The following is a 21,629-nucleotide window of genomic DNA, read 5'->3' on the forward strand; positions in this document are numbered from 1 at the left end:
CTGTAAATATCTATTAAGTCTGTCTGGTCTAAAGTGTTATTTAAGGCTTATGTTTCCTTATTAATTTTCTGTCTGGATGACATGTCCCTTGATGTAGCAGGGTGTTAAATTCCCTCTCTGTTATGTATTATTACCGTCAATTTCTCATTTTATGTCTGTTAACATTTGCCTTATATTTTGAGGTTCTCTTATGTGCGTCCATATTTTTCTATACAATTGTTATATTTTCTTAGATTGATCCCTTGATCAGCATGTAGTGTCTTTCTTTGTCTCTTGTAGCAGTATTTTTAAAAGTCTCTTTTGGGGTTCCCATTATGGCTCAATGGTGATGAACTTGACTGGTACCCATGAGGACATGGGTTCAATCCCTGCCTCACTCAGTGAGTTGAGGATCAAGTGTTGCCATGAGCTGCAGTGTAGGTCACAGATGTGGCCTGGATCCTATGTTCCTGTGGCTGTGGCGTAGGTTATGCTGCAGGTGTGACCCTAAAAAGACATAAATAAATAAATAAATGTCTCTTTTGTCTGATACAAGTATTGCTATTCCAGCTTTCTTTTGATTTCCAGTTGCATGGAATATCATTTTCTATCCCTTCACTTTCAGTCTGTATGTGTCTCTAGATCTGAAGTGGGTTTCCTGTAGACAGCACATATATTGGTCTTGTTTTCAGATGCATTCAGCCAATCTGTTTCTTGGTTGGAGCATTTACTCCATTTACATTTAAGGTCATTAACAATATGTGTATTACTATTGCCATTTTGTTAATTGTTTGGCTTTGTTTTTGTAGGTATTTTCCCCCCTTTTTTTCTTTTATTCTTTTCTCCTCTGGTTTGTGTTGTGTTTGGATTGCTTTTTCTTTACTTTTTAGATTTTTGGTTCATGATTACCATGCATTCTATTTATAGTTTTTTGAGGAAATGCCACAGTTTTTTCCATCATGGATGCACCAATTTACATTCCTACTAATGGTATAAGAGGGTTCCCTTTTCTCCATACCTTCTTCAGCATTTATTGTTTGATGGCCATTCTAGCTAGTGTAAAGTGGTATCTCATAGTAGTTTTGAATTACATTTCTCTAATAATTAGAGATGCTGAGCATTTTTTTCTTTTTTTTTTTTACTATCTTTATATCTTCTTTGGGGAAATGTCTATTTAGATCTTCTGCCCATTTTTTGATTGGGTTGTTTGTTTTTTTGATATTGAGCTACAGTAGGTGTTTGTATATTTTGGAGATTAATCCCATGTCAGTTGCTTCATTTGCAAATATATTCTCCCATTTTGTGGGTTGTCTTTTCACTTTATTTATTGTTTCCTTTGCTGTGCAAAAGCTTTTAAGTTTAATTAGGTTCCATTTGTTTATTTTTGTTTTTATTTTCATTACTTTAGGTGGATCTGAAAAAATATTGCTTTGGTTTATGTCAGAGTGTTCAGCCTATGTTTTCCTCTAAGAGTTTAATAGTATCTGATCTTATGTTTAGGTCTTTAATCCATTTTGAGTTTATTTTTGTGTATGGTGTTAGAAAGTGTTCTAAATTCATTCTTTTACATGTATCTGTACAGTGTTCCCAACACCACTTATTTAAGTGACTGTCTTTTCTCCATTGTATGTTCTTGCCTCCTTTGTAATAGATTAATTGACCATAGGTTCTTGGGTTTATTTCTGGGCTCTCTATCCTGTTCCATTGATTTATATGTCTGTTTTTGTGCCAACACCATACTGTTCTGATGATTATAGCTTTGTAATATATTCTGAAACCAGGGAGCCTGATTCTACCACCTCCATTTTTCTTTCTCAGGATTGCTTTGGCTATTCAGTGTCTTTTGTGTTTACATACAAAATTAAAAATTTTTTGATCTAGTTCTGTGAAAAAATGCCATAGGTAATTCAATAGGGATTGTATTGAATCTGCAGATTGCCTTGGGTAATATATTCATTTTGAAAATATTGATTCTTCAAATCCAAGAGCATGGTATATCTTTCCATCTTTTTTTCCATCTTAAGTTCTTTCATCAGCATCTTAGAGTTTTCAGAATACAGGTCTTTTGTCTCATCTCTTGTTCTCTTTTAGTTTTGATGACTATCTTTAGTGTTGTGCTTGGATTGCTTTTTCTTATTTGTGTATGCATCTGTTGTAGGTTTTTGGTTTCTGGTTACCAAGAGGTTTTGATAAAGGAGTCTATATCTATACACAATTTGTCTTAAGTTGTTGGTCTCTTAATTGCAAATGCATCTTCAGTATCCTGCATTTGTACCCACCTCTTCTCATGATTGCTGGCTTTGGTATCATAGTTGTGTGTGGTTGATTTCCTACCATTACTTTATGTTTGCCTTTACCAATGAGCCTCTTTATTAGTAATTTTCTTGTTTCTGGTTGTGGCCTTTTCTTTTTCTACCTAGAGAAGTTTCCTGTAGTATTTGTTGTAAAGCTGCTTTAGTGATGGTGAATTCTCTAAGCTATTGCTTCTCTGTTCATGACTCTCACTCCCATGGGAGAGCCTCTGCAATAGAGTTGTTTTCCAGTCTGTGGGTTGCCCACCCAGCAGATATGGCATTACTTATATCCCAAAAGCACCCCTCCTACCATCTCGATGTGACTTTTTCTTTGTCTTTGAGTGTAGGCTTTTCTTTCTTTCTTTTTTTTTTTGGTAGTTTCCAGTCTACTTTGTTGATGGTTGTTCAGCAGTTAGTTGTAATTTTGGTGTTTTTGTCAACGTGAGCTTAAGTCCTCATTCTCTGACATCTTATCCCAATCCTAAGTCTTAGTGAAAATATTAATATCAATTTATTGTGCCTGAAGGGAGGACAAGGAGGTAGTGCTGGGCCCCATTCCTACTGCTTTCCCTTTGTGTACTAGTGCAAAGTACACATCCTCTCTCTGCCTCTCATCTTGGAGGGACAGTTAGATTACCTGTTTCTTTCAACAAATATAACTCAGGAGCAGCCAGATGGAAGAGATACATAAAGCAAGGTATGGGGAACGAATGTGAAGCTTGCATGCTCTATCTGACAGCACCACTCTTCTACATCTCCTTGTGTTCATGCTTCCAGAATTTCTCTATTTTTGTTTTATTTTGCACAGAGAATATGATCTACACAATATCAGTTTTAGTTAAAATTGTATTCATGACCTAGAATGTGATAATTTTTGCAAATTCCATGAGTTTTTATAGCTCAAACTTCTTAATTGTGCAATTAACATGTTCTATATTCTCTCTTTTTCCACATCTATTTGTTCTGTGAGTTCTGAGATACTATAAACTATCCCATTTATAATAGTGTATTTGCCAATTTCTCTTCTTCTTTCATTCACTTTTTGATATTTCATTTATAGTCTTGTTTTCTTATTGTTGTTGCTTGATGTATATAAGTCTAAAATTATTTATCCTCCTTTTATAATCTACTGATGAGTCCTTAATGATGATTCTGCCTTAAAGTTCATTTTGTCTGATATTGAAACTCCAATTTATTTAACTTTTACCTGTTATGTCTTTTTCTATCCCTTTAGTTTCAGTTTTTCTGTATGTTACATGTATTTTTTACAACCAGTTTACATCTAGATTAAAAAGTTTGTGTGATCTCAGAGTTTCTCTAATTGACTAATCTGTTTATGTTTATTGTGATCACTAGTATTTGGGTTCATTTCTATCATCTTATTTTTGTGCTTTAAAAATTCATTATTTTCTAATTTTTTTCCTTTTTGGAGTTGATCCTATTTTCCTGTTTTATTTTTTCTCTTCTGCTAGTTTGGAAGTCATACATTCTGTTTTGATTCCTTTAGTGACAACATTTTTATCTTTAACATGAATTCTTGATTAATTTTAGAATTCAAGCTACTCTCTCTGATAGATATTTCTCTTCTCAAATCAAGAATCTTAGAAAGTTCTAGCCAAGATTATTCCTCTCTCATCACATATGTTATATTATGGAATTTAGGTTCCACTTCATTTCTGTAGCTCTGGAAATTAGTTATCTTAGTTATTTACTGTTTTTTAGATTTACTCACATGTTTACCAATTTTTCTTACCATTGCCTCTTGACTTTCATTGCTTGCTTCCGATTCATTTTTCTCCATCCCAAAGAACACAGTATTTATTTCAAAGAAACTGTAAAATAATGTATGTTCTCGATTTTTTAACTGAAAGTATCTTTAATTTATCCATTTGAATGATAGTTCAGCTTGGTATAATTCTAATTTGAAATTTTCTTTCTTAAAGACAGTATCCCATTGTGTTCTGCTATACAAACTTATAGTAACTGAAACATTTTGGTACCAGAATAAGAATATAAATACAGATTTATGAAACAGAATGGAAAATCTGAAAGAAGATACGTTTATACACATTTATTAAATGACAGGTCATTTTATAAAAAAAAATCCATGGGAAAAACTTATTTAATAAATGGATATTGAACATCCATTTGGAAAAATGTAATATGAAACTTCAATAGGACATAATTTAAACATATATAAAATTCCAAATAAGTTTGAACCACAGTACTTAAAGTACTTAAAGAAGAAATAGGAGAATATTTGTATGATCTTAATGTGAAACAAAGACAAATTTGACTGTGTACTAAATCTTCTTATCACAAAAGACACCATGAGCAGAGTTAAAAGATAGTTAACAAATAAGACAGAGGTTGAATGTAACAAAAGTTATCTATCATTAATGTATAAAGAGCCTTTGTAGGCACGTAGGGAGATAGAGGGCAAAAAAAGCAAATAGGCAATATACAAGTAAAAGAAATATGAAGGGTAAATGTAATTGTCAACCTTGCTAGTAACTTAAAAAATACAATGTAAAATGAGATTTAGTCCCCTGTCAGGGTAATAAAGGTTAAAAATGATTTTTCATGCCCAATGATGTGAGGAGAAAATAGGTTGCCCTTAAAGTATTGTTTAGATTATAAATTTAAAAATACTTTTGGAGGGCGATCTATCAATATTTATCAAAACTTTATTTTGATTTATTTATTATTCATTTATTTTTGTCTTTCTAGGGCCACACTGTCATATATGGAAGTTCCTCAGCGAGGGGTCAAATTGAAGCTGTAGCTGATGGCCTGTGCCACAGCCATAGCAATGCAAGGTCCAAATTGTGTCTGCAACCTACACCAGAGCTCACGGTAATGCTGAATCCTTAACCCACTGAGCAAGGCTAGGGATTAAACCTGCATCCTCATGGACACTTATCAAGTTTGTTGCTGCTGAGCCACAACAGGATCTCCAATATTTATCAAAACTTTAAATGTGTACATACCTTTAACAACTTGACATCATTGACTTAATTTAAGGAAGTAATTGGATACAGGTATAAGCATGTATTTTCATTGTGATATGTGTGTGTGTGTATATATAGTATAAAAGAAATTAGAACCAACCTATATTTCCATCAGTAAGGGACACTTTATATATGTGATGCTGTGCTCATAGAACAGAACACTGCATAGATTTTTTAAATGTAAAATGGCACATTTTTAATAAAAAGAGAAAAAGCAGGTTATGAAATAGTATATATACTGTGATCCTAATTTTGTGTATAAAATACAGAAAAGTATAAAAGCATTAAAAGAAAACTGACTTTAAGGCAAAATTTGTACTTTTCTATATTTCCCAGATTTTTTTCAATTATTATTTGAAATAAACTTATACACACATAAAAAAATGTAAGGATGTGTTATGAAAGTGAATCATTTGATAACTGTTTGAAAATAATCAATATTCCATTCCTAATTTTTACCTGTTTTCTGCCTGAAGAAAATTCCTAATTTCATGATTTGGAACCTGAGGTATATCAGCATTCTTTAAATGAGAAATGGATTTAGATTTAGAAATGGGATAGATGAACTTGAAATGAAGACCTTAAGATCATTTGTGCTATGGTCGCTGAAAAGACATTGTTGATTTTTGCTAATACAGTCACAAATGTAATACTCTAGTGCATGTCCCATGGGCTATCAAAAATGAGTCAGGCTCCTGTTCCAAGATCCATTCTGACACTAGATTCTAGACTAGACTAGGTCTTGTACTGAAATCATTGCTTCATGTTCACCCTAGTGACCAGGGGAACTTGTGGAGGAGATGGAAAAGTACTGTGTTACTGTCTGCTCTCTACTCTAGGCTCCCGGAGAGAACGGTGTGGGTACCGCATAGTGCGAAAGCAGAGAAATTCTGAGGGGCATCTGCACTGCCTGAGCAGAGCCAAGAAGAATGGTGATCACACAACCCGAGTGAAGGAGCTGCTCCTGAGCACCCTGAGCCCAGAGCAGCTGGTGCTCACGCTCCTGGAGGCCGAGCCACCCCACGTGCTGGTGAGCCGCCCCAGCACGCCCTTCACCGAGGCCTCCATGATGATGTCCCTGACCAAGCTGGCCGACAAGGAACTGGTACACATGATCAGCTGGGCCAAGAAAATTCCAGGTAGGGCTTTCTGGGTCTTAGCTTTAAGTTTATTTGTGGAAACGACTGCCCCTAATATTTAGGGCGAAAGAAAACAAAATGGAGGTCCACCAGCTATGTCTTTAATCTTTAACAGGTTGACAGCTTGTTTTATAACATTTAAATGAAATATGTTCTTTCTTCCTATCTTGACATATAGGCCTTCAACATATTCTGGAAGCCCAGGTTCCAGTTGAGAATTCTTAGACTCTGCTGAGTTCTGTACACCAGACACAGCAGTGCAGAAAGAGTTGTGTATGGTGGACCCCTTCTCTTCCTAAGTCTCTTCTCCCCCTGCCCCTCAGACCCATCCTGCACATGCACATACCCCATCCTAAATGTCCATATCTCCTGCAGACACTAGCCTATTGGCCACATCTCATGCTTAGATGCGATCTGGGAAGATAGACCCAGGGCTCTGGAAGTGGGCATAGGGCCATTTGGGCAGGAAGTTCTAGGGTCCTAGGAACTGGACCATGGTCTAAAAGGAAGGGATATGGGCTCCACATGAACCCCTCTCTTGGCTGTGGACTCCTCACCTTGACAGGAGGGATGTGGTCAGGTGAGGGTGCACAGCATGACTTAGTGTGAGAGTTTTCTCAGATGCTAAATAGGAATCGTAAAATATTGTTCCAGGAAAGAAAGAATCTGTCGTATATATACATAAAAGAAATATATGACAAATAGAGTAAAATCAGCTACAGAAGTAACATGAATCATCAATAAACCTGGATGCTTCTTAACTTGATAGAGTTAAACATGGGTTGGGTTATTCATGAGTCATCATGTAAAATGTGCATTATAATGTGCTCACATTCCCAGACCAGTTTATAACATATATCTGAAGTACTACAATGTGCCAAAATCACCATCTAATTATCAGTTGAATTGGTGTTTCCATGAAAGAATGAATCAGGATTCTAACAAAGAATGACAGCAACCCTTCGTCCCCCTGCAAGGGCTTCTCCAGTTACATCTTTAGTCTGTCTAAGAAGTGAGGTCTCTGTCAAAGTTCTAACCCACTAGGGCAATTCCCATGACCTGGAGGACAGCAGCTGATTAGGCTAATTGTAAAGCTGGAGAGTGGTATGGTGCTGGGTGAAGAGCAGCTGGGTGTAAGTGCCTCAGGTATCCACACAGGTCATTTGTGGGCTTCTGAGCTTCCTGAGAATTTCCTGGTTCCTAGTTCTGTTTTGATAGTCTAGCATCTTCACCTTTGCCAGAATGATGTTTTTTCCTCAGCTCTTTCCCATAGGAGATGATACGGACTCAACTTTCTCTAGCTTTTGCTCTGCATGTATTCCAAGCACTAGTTTTCAAGACCACACCCACGTGGAGAGAGGTGGAGAAATTAATTCAGCTTCTTTGTGCCATGACAAAACCCAACTCTTAAGCTGCCTTAGTCCCTCTCCAAGCCTGACATTTTGGAAAATTTTCAGAAAACCTAGGCATGGTCTGAGTTGTGAGGGTTTTTTTCCCTCTTTCATAGATAATAATATAGTCAGTGTCCACACACACACAAAAAAAAGACTATCAACTAGCCTTGATTTTGTTCCATATCTGCAAGTATGAAAAGCTTGATCTCCCTTGGGTAGGCTTATTGTCTATCACTGTGGGTGAGATTGCAACACGCACGCATTTTAGGCTCCTGAACTAAGTGTGGGATGTGGCTTTGGAAAGGATTTCTACATCTTTTCATTCATCACTCTATTAAATTCTCCTTTATGCAGATTTTTGTTGTAATTGTTCAAAGACTTGAATCATGTGTGTTCTCTGTGCCAGTTTCTTTATCTATAAAAGGAGGATGATGAGAGATCCTACCCATAGGAAATTCTCAGAGGTAGGCATTATTACCCCCATTTTTCCTGTAAGAAAGCAAAGGAGATTAAGTATCTAGCTGGGCTGAGCTGGAGCAGGGATTCTGACCAGAGTCCATTCATCCCAAGGCTGTTTGGTGACTATATTTATATTATACCACCTCCTCCTCTTACTGTGGCTTGGGGGCAGGGTAGGGGGAGAACCAGTGATCTCCATTTTGCTTTTTGAAGTGTTCTTCTTTAGGGACCTGTTTCATTTGTTACATGCACTCTTCAGCATAGAAAAGCCTCAAGACAGTGCACCCACTCAGAGTGATTCTAACACTAGCTGGGAAATTTTGAGCAATTGGTGAAATACTTTCAGCTGGAGCTTTGGCTTTTTGCAGGGGTGGCCCTGCTCTCTGCAAGCCCCATCCCCACTATCCCATCCCCCACCCTCCCACTCCTCCCAGTCCCAATCTTGGACCAGGCCAGAGAGGCTGCCCCTCTACTGGAGACAGAGCTCTATTTTTCTCAGTAGTGCAGAATTATTAGGATGTTACTATCAGAGATCAAAGCCAGCTCTCTGTTCTCCCCTGGCATCTTTCCAGGAAGCTGCAGGAGCCCAGGTGACAGTGCTTTACGCATTCTAAATGAAGTACACTTTTCTCTAGATGGGGTTGGAGACTGGAAATTGTGAGTTGCTCCTTTTGAGTTTTTCTTCCTTGGCAGCATTTAGCCATGTCTTCAAAATACTGATACCCACCCCACATCCCATATGATTTATGTTTTCTCAGCTTTTTAAAACTTGCTCTTCTGTTTTTATGGAACTGGGGGCGGCGGAGGAGGGTGGGTGTGCTCACGGCCTCTCGCTTCCCCCAGGCTTCGTGGAGCTCAGCCTGTACGACCAAGTGCGGCTCCTGGAGAGCTGCTGGTTGGAGGTGCTCATGGTGGGGCTGATGTGGCGCTCCATCGACCACCCCGGCAAGCTCATCTTTGCTCCAGACCTCGTTCTGGACAGGTGAGGAAAAATACTTTGTGTTTCTTCTCTGACTGGTTTGAGTGAGGTGCTGAGTGAGGTGGGGACAAAGTCCTAGGCTCTGCAGTTAAAACCTCACCCCCAAAAGGGTGGGAAAAGGAAAATAAGGTCATGAGCTCCGTCACCGAAGAAGGAGAGAGAGCATGAGCGCTCGGCTGCATTCACCAGCCAGGCCATAGCAGGGACTGTGTCCTGCAGGGTGTGTGGCCACTCAGTGTACAGACTAACTTAGATTTTTCTGCATTAAAAGATTCCATTTTCAGGTTATAATTTTAAGATGTCCTGCTGTTCTTCCCACTCGTAGGGTCCATTTGCATCTCTAGCTGTCTGGGCAGGTGATACAGTTCTTATAAATCTATGAAGTTTAATGTGCTTTAACTCATTCTAACTGCATCTGTAGACCATTGTTGGCAATTGCAGTGGAAGGAATGGTTATTAAAATCAGATGGGAGTTAAAAGAAACTGGGGGTTGATAATGTTAATGCTGTAACTTGATTGCACTTAGTTTTCTTTTAAAGATGGCACAGAAAAGGAACCAGTTTTTGTTTGTTTTTTAGGGCCATGCCTGCGGCATATGGGAGCTCCCAGGCTAGGGGTCGAATCAGAGCTGTAGCTGCCGGCCTACACAAAAGCCACAGCAACTCGGAATCCAAGCTGCGTCTGCAAGCAACACCATAGCTCATGGCAATGCCGGATCCTTAACCCACTGAGCAAGGCCAGGGATGGAACCCGTATCCTCATGGATACTAGGTGGTTTCATCACCGCCAAGCCATGATGGGAACTCCAGAGAAGGAACCAGTTGACTTAACTGACTTAGGTGAACTGTTTGTGGAGGAAAGGCTAGAATATGCAACACTCAAGCTTTTTAGTAGGAAAAGTAGAACGCTTTCTTGGTGTAAAATTGAACAGTTGAAAACCTCCATGGAAATTGATTTCCACATTCCTTGTATTGAAAAGGTGCTAGCGTTGCATGTTCAGCCACATTTCACGCTAAGCAGAGAGAAGGACGCCTAATGCAGTGGATAGGAAGTGTCTGCCCCCAAACTCATTACCTCTTCAGAATCTCCCCACACACACCTTGTGAAGATGAAAAGTAATAGCCAGGATGTCAGCCCCCATTCTGTCTGTTGTCACGGGCAACAGCGTTGACAAAGAGCCCTGTTCTAAGTAACTGAGGTGTTTTGGTGGAGAACAGGGCCTTGGGAAGAGCTGGACCATATACTGTGGCTCTCGCAGGAGCAAGCCCAGATGGTAAACCACAGAGGGAGGTTCTGAAAGTCCAGACCCTTCCGTTGAAATCAAAATAGCTAACTTGGCCTATATATGCCAGACACCATGTTGGCACTGATATGTGCTAAGTCATTTCTTCTTTGTAAGAGTGCTTTACTGGTCCACACCATTATTATCCCTGTCCTTCGGACATGGAAAAGAGAGGGGGTAACATGCCTGCAGGTACAGAGTAGGAAGGGATGGAGCTGAGTGCAGGGGCTGGCTGTCAAGTTCACACTCTTATCTGTAACAGTACATGCCCCTCAGCGGGATAGAGAACTGGATGGGGGAAGAACAGGAGGCCAAAAGGCAAAGTAACTTTCTATTTCACTTATTCTTTTGTCTTGGAATAACTTTCTTTTACTCTCTGCCCACTTTAGAAACCTACAACTCCTGCTGTGTCATCTCAGGCACCATGTTGCAAGGCAGGCAGAAAGGCCAGGCACTCAGCCAAGCTGTTACTCTCATTCATTCATTCACTCATTATGTTCCACTTGGATTTTTTTTTTCTTCTTCTTCTTCTTTTTAGGGCCGCACCTGTGGCATAAGGAAGTTCCCAGGCTAGGGCTTGAATTGGAGCTGCAACTGAGGCCTACACCACAGCAACAGCAACGCTGGATCCTTAACTCACTGAGCGAGGCCAGGGATTGAACCCACATCCTCATGGGTACTAGTAGCATTCTTAACCCTTTGAGCCACAATGAGAACTCTACCACTTGGAGTTTAAATAAACCTACACACACACACACACACAAAATTCCCTAGAAGTTAGTGCTAGGAAGAAGTTCTATCCTTTGGTGGTAAATTTGTGAACATTAGGATTGGGTTATTTTACTTTCTGCCTTGATTTCTAAATTGGCACCACATTTAGTGTTTATTTTCAGTGACTGATCCTTCTTTCCCCCACACACACTTTGGCCACACCCGCAGCATATGGCAGTTCTCTGGGCCAGGGATCAAACCCGCCCCATTGCATTGACCAGCTGTGACCACACTGGATCCTTAACCTGCTGAGGCACCAGGAACTTCTCATTCCTGGTTTTTAGTACAACTATCAGCTTATTGTATGGGTTCCTTAATTCTTGTATGTGTATAAGTTACTAAAAATTGACGTAAATCCCAGATAGATTTTAGGCCTACCTATTTAAATAATAAAAGACAAAAATAAATAATTTTTCTTCTTATTAAAGAAGCAATACTGTTTTGATAGTCACATTACTTTGTAAATATTTGAAAGTAGGATTTTTTACAACCCGGAAATTGAGTATATTTGAGTGAATATAGAATAGGAGTTCTTGGGAGTTGTCGATACACTCACATTGAACAGGCATTTTTTTTTTTTTTTGGAGTGCCTATTAGTGGTAATTTTTTGTTGCAGCCTGTCCTGTTTTTAGCACATTAACTCTGGAAAGTCTAGAATTTCAAGTCTGAGATTCTTAGTGCATCCATTATACAGATAAAGACACTTTAATGGGTATGTGTCTGGAGGAATTGTTTATTCAAAAATGTTCACAATGCTATTTATTCAAAAAGTCGGGGATCATGCACCACGAAGGAGTTCTATTATGAATCTTTTTTGCAATGTGAATAAATAATTTTCACACTACTTGAAAATAACTGTCTTTTGGTGGATTTTCCTGTCGGAGTTCCTTCGAGTGGTGATATGACCATGTAAGCTGTGAATACAACTAAATTAGCCTATTTACTTGTGGAGACTGAGACTGTAATTTCTGTTTCCCTTTATTCTTGTTGAGGCTTCTGCAGCGAGAAAACTTGAATCTACTGGGGATGAGAGGAAAATCTGGGTAATCAGCTTATTTCGAACAAGGTAGTTCTTTCTGTCATCACTAGAATCCCAAATTCATGTGAAAATCTGCCACAGAATCTGAACTTCTTCTTGCTCAAAAAATCATTTATGCCAAGACATCATGTGTCCTCGGCATCAACTGGTAACTGTCTCATAAGTGTTAAATGTTACTAAGAAGTCAGAGGAAGTGGATATTTATGGCATCCTGGGGACTCGCAGGTGTATATGTACTGAGTTTGCATTCACATTAGGTACTTGTATATGGAATTTTCTTCCAGAACTCTGCAGAAGTTTCATTTCTGAATTTTTATTTCCCTTTTGTACTCAGGTCCTTTCACCTGAATATGATAGTTAAGCCCTTTCCATGTGCTAAGCTCTCCTAACCTCCTGGCCGCCCACACGGAGGTAAACAAACTGTGGCCCGTTAGCCCCATGTGTCTGCCCGTGGGTATCTCTGTCAGTACAGGACAGTGAACCCCAAAGGGAGGCCGACCCTTTCAACATTTTGTCCTTGGTTACCACGCAGAATCTTTTTCTTTTATACAGGGGTGGTTATCAAATAATAAAATAGACCACATGGAACTACTACTTTTATTTTTATTTAAAACTGGTTTGTGGGCAAATGGGGTATAAAAGTAAATTTCTACAAGTAGGTTGGTTTGATTGATACATTGTTTCAGTATTTTAACATCCACATCATATACCCATTAGCTTGAATTCACATCTTTTAAACCCATCCTGATTTCTTACTTGTAATTCAGATCACTTCATAGTTACTTATAAAATAAATGAAATAGGTTTCACTGATTTGTTATTTTGAAGTTCCTTCCTCACTGTGTTCTGTATAACTTATTTTAAAGTAGAACTTTATTAGGATGTTGTTTATGAGGTATTGTACCTTATTGCCCCTATATTTCTCATTTGTTTTCTAGAAATGTATTTGATTTCTATAGCTCGTCAAGTGAATAAAAATATTCTAACCTTACCACCTCTTAAATGAGGGTTGGCTCTCACACCTGCTGAGAAAGCAATCAAACCTAGTTTTTTAGAACTGGTTTAGAAATTCACTTTTTTCATGAGATACACATGATCTGATTACTGTGAGTTGCAGCATTTACCAGGGTTTAAGATATCCTGCAATGTTAACTCTCCCTTCATCTTAAAAATATGAGTTTATATTAAACTGGTATGTGTTTTAATGAGGAAACAGTATTTGGGGACGTGTTCTTAGGCAGGCACAGGTGGCAACTTCTGCAAAATAGGATTGATTTCAAATGAGTCCCCTTCTCATACTATTGGGGGAGGAGTCTGTGTGTGTGTGTGTACCCATGTGTGGACATATGCTCATGACCCCACCTCTTAGTGAATAAGAATAAAGAGGGAAACTTAAACTGTCAATGCAGGACTTGGTGAATATTTTGTTTTTGCCCCCAAAGATATATATTTTTTTCTTTTTAGGAATGCCCCTGTGGCATATGGAAGTTCCCAGGCTAGGGGTCTAATTGGAGCTACAGCTGCTGGTCTATACTACAGCCATGGCAGTGTGGGATCTGAGCCACGTCTGTGACCTACACTGCAGCTCACAGCAATGCTGGATCTTGAACCCACTGAACGAGGCCAGGGATTGAACCCACATCCTCGGATACTAGTTGGATTCATTTCTGCTGCACCACAATGGGAACTCCCTCTAGAGATATTTTATTTTATTTTTATTTTTTTGTCTTCTTGCCTTTTCTTGAGCTGCTCCCGCGGCATATGGAGGTTCCCAGGCTAGGGGTCTAATCGGAGCTGTAGCCACTGGCCTATACCACAGCCACAGCAATGCCAGATCTGAGCCACGTCTGCAACCTACACCACAGCCCATGGCCTCCAGAGATATTTTAAAATCATCTTTTCTCAGTATCAAATATCTTCAAGTCCAACAATTAAAATTTTTAATAACAAAATGTCTTGGGCAGATTAATCTGGTGATTGGCTTAAGGGGTATTCAGTGAGTATTTCTTGTGCCTCTGCTATGTGCAGGGCATATGTGTCCTTACAGGACACTCAGGCTGGCTGGGGAAGCCCAGAGCAGGAGAGGTGGGAGGATGGGGCATGGAGGTCTGGGGGGTTCCTATAGATTTTGGCATCCTTTGCCCAGAGCTTGGATTCTCCAAGGCAGCCTCTCCCTTAGGAGTGACTCCTCAGGGGACCTGGTGTTTTAGCATTTAACCTGTGCACTTTCAGAATGTCTCAACTGGTTGCCAATGTTACCATGCTTGTTTGCCAGAAGGGGAAGTTTGTATACTGGCAGTCCTGTGTAGTGACCTTGCAGAGATGTGAAGGCTATGGTCTGCAGGATCCTGGTGAGCTGCTGTCCTAGAGTAACACCGGATGGGAAAGGCTTTATGAGGATGGGCAGTACCCACAGGTGTCCCTTCATTCCCAAACACCACCACCCAAATGTCCTGGCTTAGGGTTGAGGGAGAAGCAGCAGCCAGTTCTCTGAAGATCTCAGGTCCAGGTCAGGGGCTGCTGTGAAAAAGGAAAAGGGAACTTACAGAAACCCACTGTGGCCATGGCCACCTTTGGCTGTGTACTGCGAGCTTTTAGAAACACGTGAAAGTTCTTGTGGCAAAATTGTCTTAACTGCTTCCTTGTCACAGACTTCTAGTAACTCTGTGATTGATGATAGTGGAAGTTTTTTGGGAGCAGTGAGGTGGAATAATGTGTGTCTGGCTGGAGTGAATTGAAGCTGGTATTTTCTCCAGCTTCAAGTAATTTACTTCAAATGTATGCTTAACCATTTCTGTAAGGATCACTCAAAAGAATTTTGATTATATGGTCCAAAGTTTGTCTAAAACTTTCTTAAAAACAATTTTGGCAAGTTGAAATTACCACGTCTCCATTTCTACCTTCCTTTACTAATTCTAATTTATCTTCTGTAAGTGTGATTTTTTTGTATGTCATATTAGCTTCTTTTCAAACTACATTTAAATTTCTCTTATTTGGCTGATACTCTCTAATTAACCACCAGGAAATGAGAGTTAAACTCTTGATATCAAGGATTATTTCTTTTTGGGATATTTGCTTCTGTAACATTTAGTCTTTCCTCATTAATACTTCAGAGACTTCTGCTGGGAACATGGAATGTCTCATTTTAGTGATACATGTCATATGGAGGGCTGGTTGGTTAAAATGGTTTCAAAAATAATCAACAGAAATGGTATTCCTAAAATAAAACATTTGGTGAACAGATAGAAGGAAAACATAGTGCCAGTGTACACTGTCGCCTAAATAGTATTTATTCAAAAGTTTGCTTTAGGGACTTGTAAGAAATGTCCTGTCTTCCTTTTATAAAAATAATTGCAGTAATTTCATATTTCTGGCTGTGGTCTCATTGCCACGTAACAAGGATATACAAGATGAAATTTGAGATGAAAAAGAAAATTCTCCTTATTGCTTTTGATGGCTACCTGAAGCTCTATATTCCTTAAATTTCCAAATGGATTTTTGTAGGGATGAAGGGAAATGTGTAGAAGGAATTCTGGAAATCTTTGACATGCTCCTGGCAACGACTTCAAGGTTTCGTGAGTTAAAACTCCAACACAAGGAGTATCTCTGTGTCAAGGCCATGATCCTCCTCAACTCCAGTAAGTAACCACGTAGTTGGGCTATGTTTTATGAGGGAGAGATGCTGTTTCTAGAGCTGGCATGATGTTGAGGGGTACTGAATTTCTTATTTTACTTAAAAAGGGGAAAATGCCTTTCCTTCTGACTTGTTTCAATTTGTAGGGATTTAAACTGTAGTTAACATTTGGTAATTTGAATATAAATTATCCATTGGGTGAATTACTGTTAGTAATTTGAAAAGTGGCTCAAGCTACTCTACTTGAAAAGAAAAAAATGAACTTTTGAATGTTTACCTTTCATCCTTTTTTCTTTCTTTGACATTTTGATTTATTTTATTGTGATATAATTGACATGTAACATATTAGTTTTAGGTGTACAACATAATGATTCAAAATTTGTATGTACTAAGAAATGATCACCATAAGTTTAACATCTGCCACCATATGTAGTTACAAAACTTTTTTTCTTACGATAAGGGCTTTTAAGATCTTCTTAGCAACTTTCAAATATGCAATATAGCATTATTAGCTATCGTCACCATACTGTATGAGTCACCCCCATGATTGTGTATTTTATAACTGGTCTCATGTATTTTATAACTAGACTTTCAGCCATTTCCAGTGTTTATACAGGCCTTTTACATGGTTAACATGAATTTATATTCACTATTTTGGGTTCTGCTTTTACAAGTTCACTCATTCTTTCATTCTCTGAAGACATTGAGGATATAGTTCTGCCCTCCAGTAACTCAGAGAGAGAGAAAAAAAAAAAAACACATTCATTGAAGAGAATGATATCAGTGCAATCCCAAAGTGTATACAGACCACTGAGTATTCTGGGAAGACAGGAGAGATGCCAGAATGGTTGCAGAAGGGAACGATGAACGGATGTTCACTGGGCAGGTGGGAGGAATAGGCCGGGAAGAGTGAAAGGATGGGGTGAGCCAGGAGCTGCAAGTCATGCAGTGGTAGAGTGTAGAAGGAGGTGGATGAGGCTGTAAAATGCAGCATGGAAGATTACAGTACATCACTCCGGGTGAGAACCATTGCTTGGGCATTGAGCAGCTAGAGAAGAAGGTCATCTGGGGAAGTATGACCAACAGATGGGCATTCTTGAAAGGTCACTTGGGCTTCCATGCTGTGGACTTACTGGAAAGGGGAGCGACTGAGGCAGGGGGCCCAACAAGAGTTGGGTCTGAGAGCCTGAACTGACTTAGTATGGGGGAGGGGGGCAGCAAGGAAGGGAACTGGCTCGAGGGAAATGTAGGTATTAAAAGTGGGAAATGAGGCAGAAGTCTAAGATATGGTATGCTGAGGTTTTGCTGTTTCTTTCTTCTTATATAAATAATACCTAGTTATTGTAAACAATCAAACAAAAGAAAACTCAACAAAGAAGAAATTAAAAATCACCAGGAATCCCTACCCCCACCCCAGGTAACCATCAAAACTTGGTGACCATTCTTTAACAGATCTTGATAGAGATAGGGAAGTTTACATGTATACTTATGCTCATATATATAAATTTACATCAACAGCATAGCATCTTGTATTAAAAATGATGGAAACTTTGAAGGAAGCTTGCCCAGATCTTATGTTTTGCTTGATCCTTCCAGTCTAACACCAAGTAGGTAATCTTCACAACCAGAGGATAGACTTCATACCTTCTTCCATGCTCTAATCATTTAAATACCTCACCTCCAGTATATATACAGATAGGCCCTTTTTGCCATTAAAAAAAGATGGGATGCTATGTACAAATACTCCTTACATCTTGCTTTTTACCTTTTCAGCTTGCTGTGAAGTCTCTCTAGGTTCATGAGGGGAGATCTGACTCTGTCTTTAAAGCCAAGGGCATTGTCTGCATTGTGCAGTCATTTCTCTAAGATGGGCCTTTACTTAATATGCATTTTCCTTTTTTAACCATTATAAACATTGCTGCAATAATAGAGATGTGTTATTTTGCACACATTTCTGAGCTTCTGAGTAATTTTCATCCTGTCGGGTTTACGGTCTACCTGGTATTCATTCCAGCTGCTCTACTAGGCATTGATTGCTTTGGTTTGCTTAGCTATCTACTCTCCCTGGGCCTTTAGGTTTGTTTTTTTTTTTTTTTTCCTTTCTCAAATGATACGTATGTCCAAGTTTTAATCCTCAGCTGAGGACTTATAGACTTCATTTGGGCAATGTATGAATCTTAATTACCTAGATTTTACCCAGTTTTAGAATTGAGTGTTTGAGCAACAGGAATCCATGAGATGGAATTATGCTACTTTATTTTCACTCAGACCAAGCCACAGTTCCTGCAGCCAAAATGTGATGCAGAACCTGTGTCTGCATGAGTTCCATGCTGCCTCCTGGCGTGAGGCCTGATGACCTGTCCTTCTCCAGCCTACATTCACTTCCTCTCTAAGAGGTACCCTTGGACATTGGCATGAGTTTTGATGTAGGGAAAAGGAAACACATAGAGCAGTGCTTCTCAAACTATCCATGGTGAGGGACCAGATTTCCCTTTCTTTTTTAACTTTGAAATTGTTAAAATAAAATAAAAATTTCCCATTGTGGCTTACATACCTGACTAGTATCCATGAGGATGCAAGTTCGATCCCTGACCTCACTCAGTGGGTTAAGGATCCGGCATTGCTATGAGCTGCAGTGTAGGTCACAGATGCCACTTGGATCCCACATTGCTGTGTCTGTGGCATAGGCCGGCACCTGCAGCTCCAATTCAACCCCTAGCCTTGGAACCTCCATGTGCTACAGGTGCATAAAAACAAAACAAAAAATAAAATAGTTATAGACAACTAGTTTAGTCAAAAAATATAAAAATATTAGAAGCATGAAAGTACAAAATATAAGCCCTATCATTTTGTTGTTAGTTTCATCTGATTTAAAATTACTGTGTCAATTGCTATAGAAGTTTTCAAATGCTTACCTTTGATTTCTAGTTCTCTCTTTGTGGAATGGTAAGAGACTGTACTTCGAGTAACCCTGGTATAGAGCATGAAGTGCTGTCCAGGAGATAGGTGGATCAGGGCAGGGGAGGGCAGGGGGACGTGGCTATATCTTGAAGGAGCAGGGAGACAGGGGATGAAGAAGGAATCTGAAGGTGGTGTGAGGTTTGGAACCTCTGGAGACACCCTTTGGGTACTTCCTGGTGGGGACTCAATCTGGCCCTATGTGCCTCACAAGACATTTCCCCTGCACCCAATACACTCTCTACCTCAGCTCTAGAAAGCAAAGTTTGTGAGTAGAAGTGATGGATTGTTGGACAAGCGAAAATTGTTAGGGAAAGCAAGAAGATTCCTGAGTGCTCTGGGGTTTCTGGCCTCTTCTTGGCATTTATTGTTACCATTCACCTTCTATAAAATAAGAGGAGGTCCCAGCTTACATCAGCCATTAAGTTTATGTGCGTATAGGAAATGCGCTGGTGGGACGTTTGAAATTGACTGTGGAAGAAAATCAACTTTTTCCTAACTTCTCTTTGAACCTGCCAATAGACATTACCTCAGGTGTTCTCTGTCATTTCTGCCTTTGTAAAAGAGAAGCTTTACCTGAAAAGTACACTCCTATTTTGGCACAGGAGATTCATCAAATGCCAGGTCATGGGGCTTCTCTTACTTGCAGAAATAGTTTTGACCTCTTCTCTGTGCAGCAGAGTGCTCCTTGGAAAGCAGTTTGCTTCTTGTTATAACACTTTGCAGTGCAAAGCCTTCTGTTTGGCGAGGCTCCTTACAATCATTTCAGCCTCTGAGAAATCATACGGTTTTGCTGGGAAGCTAGAAACATCATCTATGCAAATGGAGAAGATTAAGGCCATGATATTCCTTCTACAACATCTGACAGAACTGCCATGTTAAGAGAATTACAGAGGATGGGGAGGCATCTGATGTAATTACCACTTGTGGTTTTAAATGAATAGAATTTGTTTTACAGTAAATCCAAATTTTAAATTTCTTCTCCTTCTTCTCCTTTCCTCCTTCTCCTCCTTTTTAATGGCCACAACTGTGGCATATGGAAGTCCCCAGGTCAGGGATTGAATCCAAGCCACAGCTACGACCTACGCAGCAACACTAGATCATTTAACCCACTGCACCAGTCCAGAGATTGAACCCACACCTCCACAGCTACCTGAGTTGCTGCAGTCAGGTTCTTAACTCCCTGCACCACAGAGGGAACTCCAAGAACTCTCCTTTTAAGAATATTTTTTTGGCTTGGTAGTCATAACAGTTTTCAAACTGAATTTATTCTGTTCAGCATTGCTGTTAGGAAAATGAGGTTCTGTTTCTCTTAGAAAATTTCTACTCTCAGGAGAGGTGAGTCTTTCATATGTTAGATTTTAAGCATTTCAAGTTACAGGATTTTTTCTTCTTAATTATTTGTAACATTAATTTGAAACCAAATACAGGGGCAGAATCCACTTAGCCACCTTAAATTTTAAAAACCCTAGGCATTGGACATTGGACAACAGGCCACTCAGGGCAGTGATCCCCAAGAGAACAGACACAGATGAGGTGAACCCTTCGACTGACCAGTTTACTGCCTGGAGCCAGTTTCCAGATTGCAACACAGGATAGGTAACCCCTGTAGACACCAGTGGTCTCCCTGAACTTGAGTGGACAGAGCTGTGGATTAGGGGGGTGGGAGCTAAGGAAGCTAGGATTTGCAGGGGAGAGTACTGGAGAGGAAAGAGCTGGGCAGAGAGGTTTAAGAGATCTGGAGGTATTCCCATCAGGTCATCAGCTGAGTACTAATCTCATGCTTGTGAGGATACTAACTGAGGACAGAGAAAGAGCCACCAGAAAGGAGCCCATGGAACACCCCCTGATGTCCACAGACAGGGCCAGGAATGTTCATGTTCTCACCAGCCACAGGGAAAAACCTGATATTATACTGGATGTTGGTGGTAGTACTCAGAAAAGGATTGCCTCAGTAGTAGAGTAACATGAGTCTGGGGATAAAGGCTGCTCTGAAGAATCAAACTATTGTTAGGTAACTTAACTTCATCCCATAATAAAGCTCAAGACTCTTTAAAGGAATAAAGGAATATCCAGCACCTAACAAAGCAGACCAATCAAATGTTAGCAAGCATGCAAAAAAGCAGGAAATATCACCTATAATGAGAAAAAAGACAATAATTGGAAAAGAGCCCAAATGATGCAGATGATAGAATTAGTAGGCAAGGATAATAAAACAATTACTATAACTATATTCCGTATGTCCAAGGAGTAGAGGGAAGCATGAGCATGTTAAGAAGAGACACGGAAAATATGAAACACACAAATTGAACTTCTCAATGTGAAAACTGTTCAGATGGCATTTACATCTAATTAGGCACACAGAAGAAAAAAATTTCTGGATGTTAAGCAATAGCAATAGAATCTATCAAAAAAGAATGGAAAGAAAAAAGCTTTTAAAAATGAAAAAAAAAGTTTTTAAAAAAGTTAAGCAATGGCAATAGAATCTATCAAAAGATGGAAAGAAAAGAAAAAAAGAGATTAAAAAAAAGAGTATTAGGGAGCTTTTGGACAACCGTAGTTGTTAAATATACATGAATTTGGCGTCCCTTAAGGGGGAGGGGTTAAAAAATATTTGAAGAAACAATAGTTGAAAATTATCCAGACTTAATGAAAATTATAAACACACAAATCCAGGAAGCTTTATGAAT

General features: G+C 39.3%; 1 protein-coding gene across 1 annotated transcript in view; it reads left to right on the forward strand.

Moving 5' to 3' along the window:
• The window catches only part of ESR2 (estrogen receptor 2), a 62,345-nt gene that overhangs the window by 26,273 nt on the left and 14,443 nt on the right, over positions 1–21,629 (forward strand). Inside the window, exons 4-6 of the mRNA XM_047767509.1 lie at positions 6,124–6,423; positions 9,120–9,258; positions 15,852–15,985. Of these exons, the coding sequence (XP_047623465.1) occupies positions 6,124–6,423; positions 9,120–9,258; positions 15,852–15,985 (573 nt within the window). The remainder of the gene's footprint in view (positions 1–6,123; positions 6,424–9,119; positions 9,259–15,851; positions 15,986–21,629) is intronic.

The sequence above is a fragment of the Phacochoerus africanus genome, chromosome 2, assembly GCF_016906955.1.
Source record: "Phacochoerus africanus isolate WHEZ1 chromosome 2, ROS_Pafr_v1, whole genome shotgun sequence".
NCBI lineage: Eukaryota > Metazoa > Chordata > Mammalia > Artiodactyla > Suidae > Phacochoerus > Phacochoerus africanus.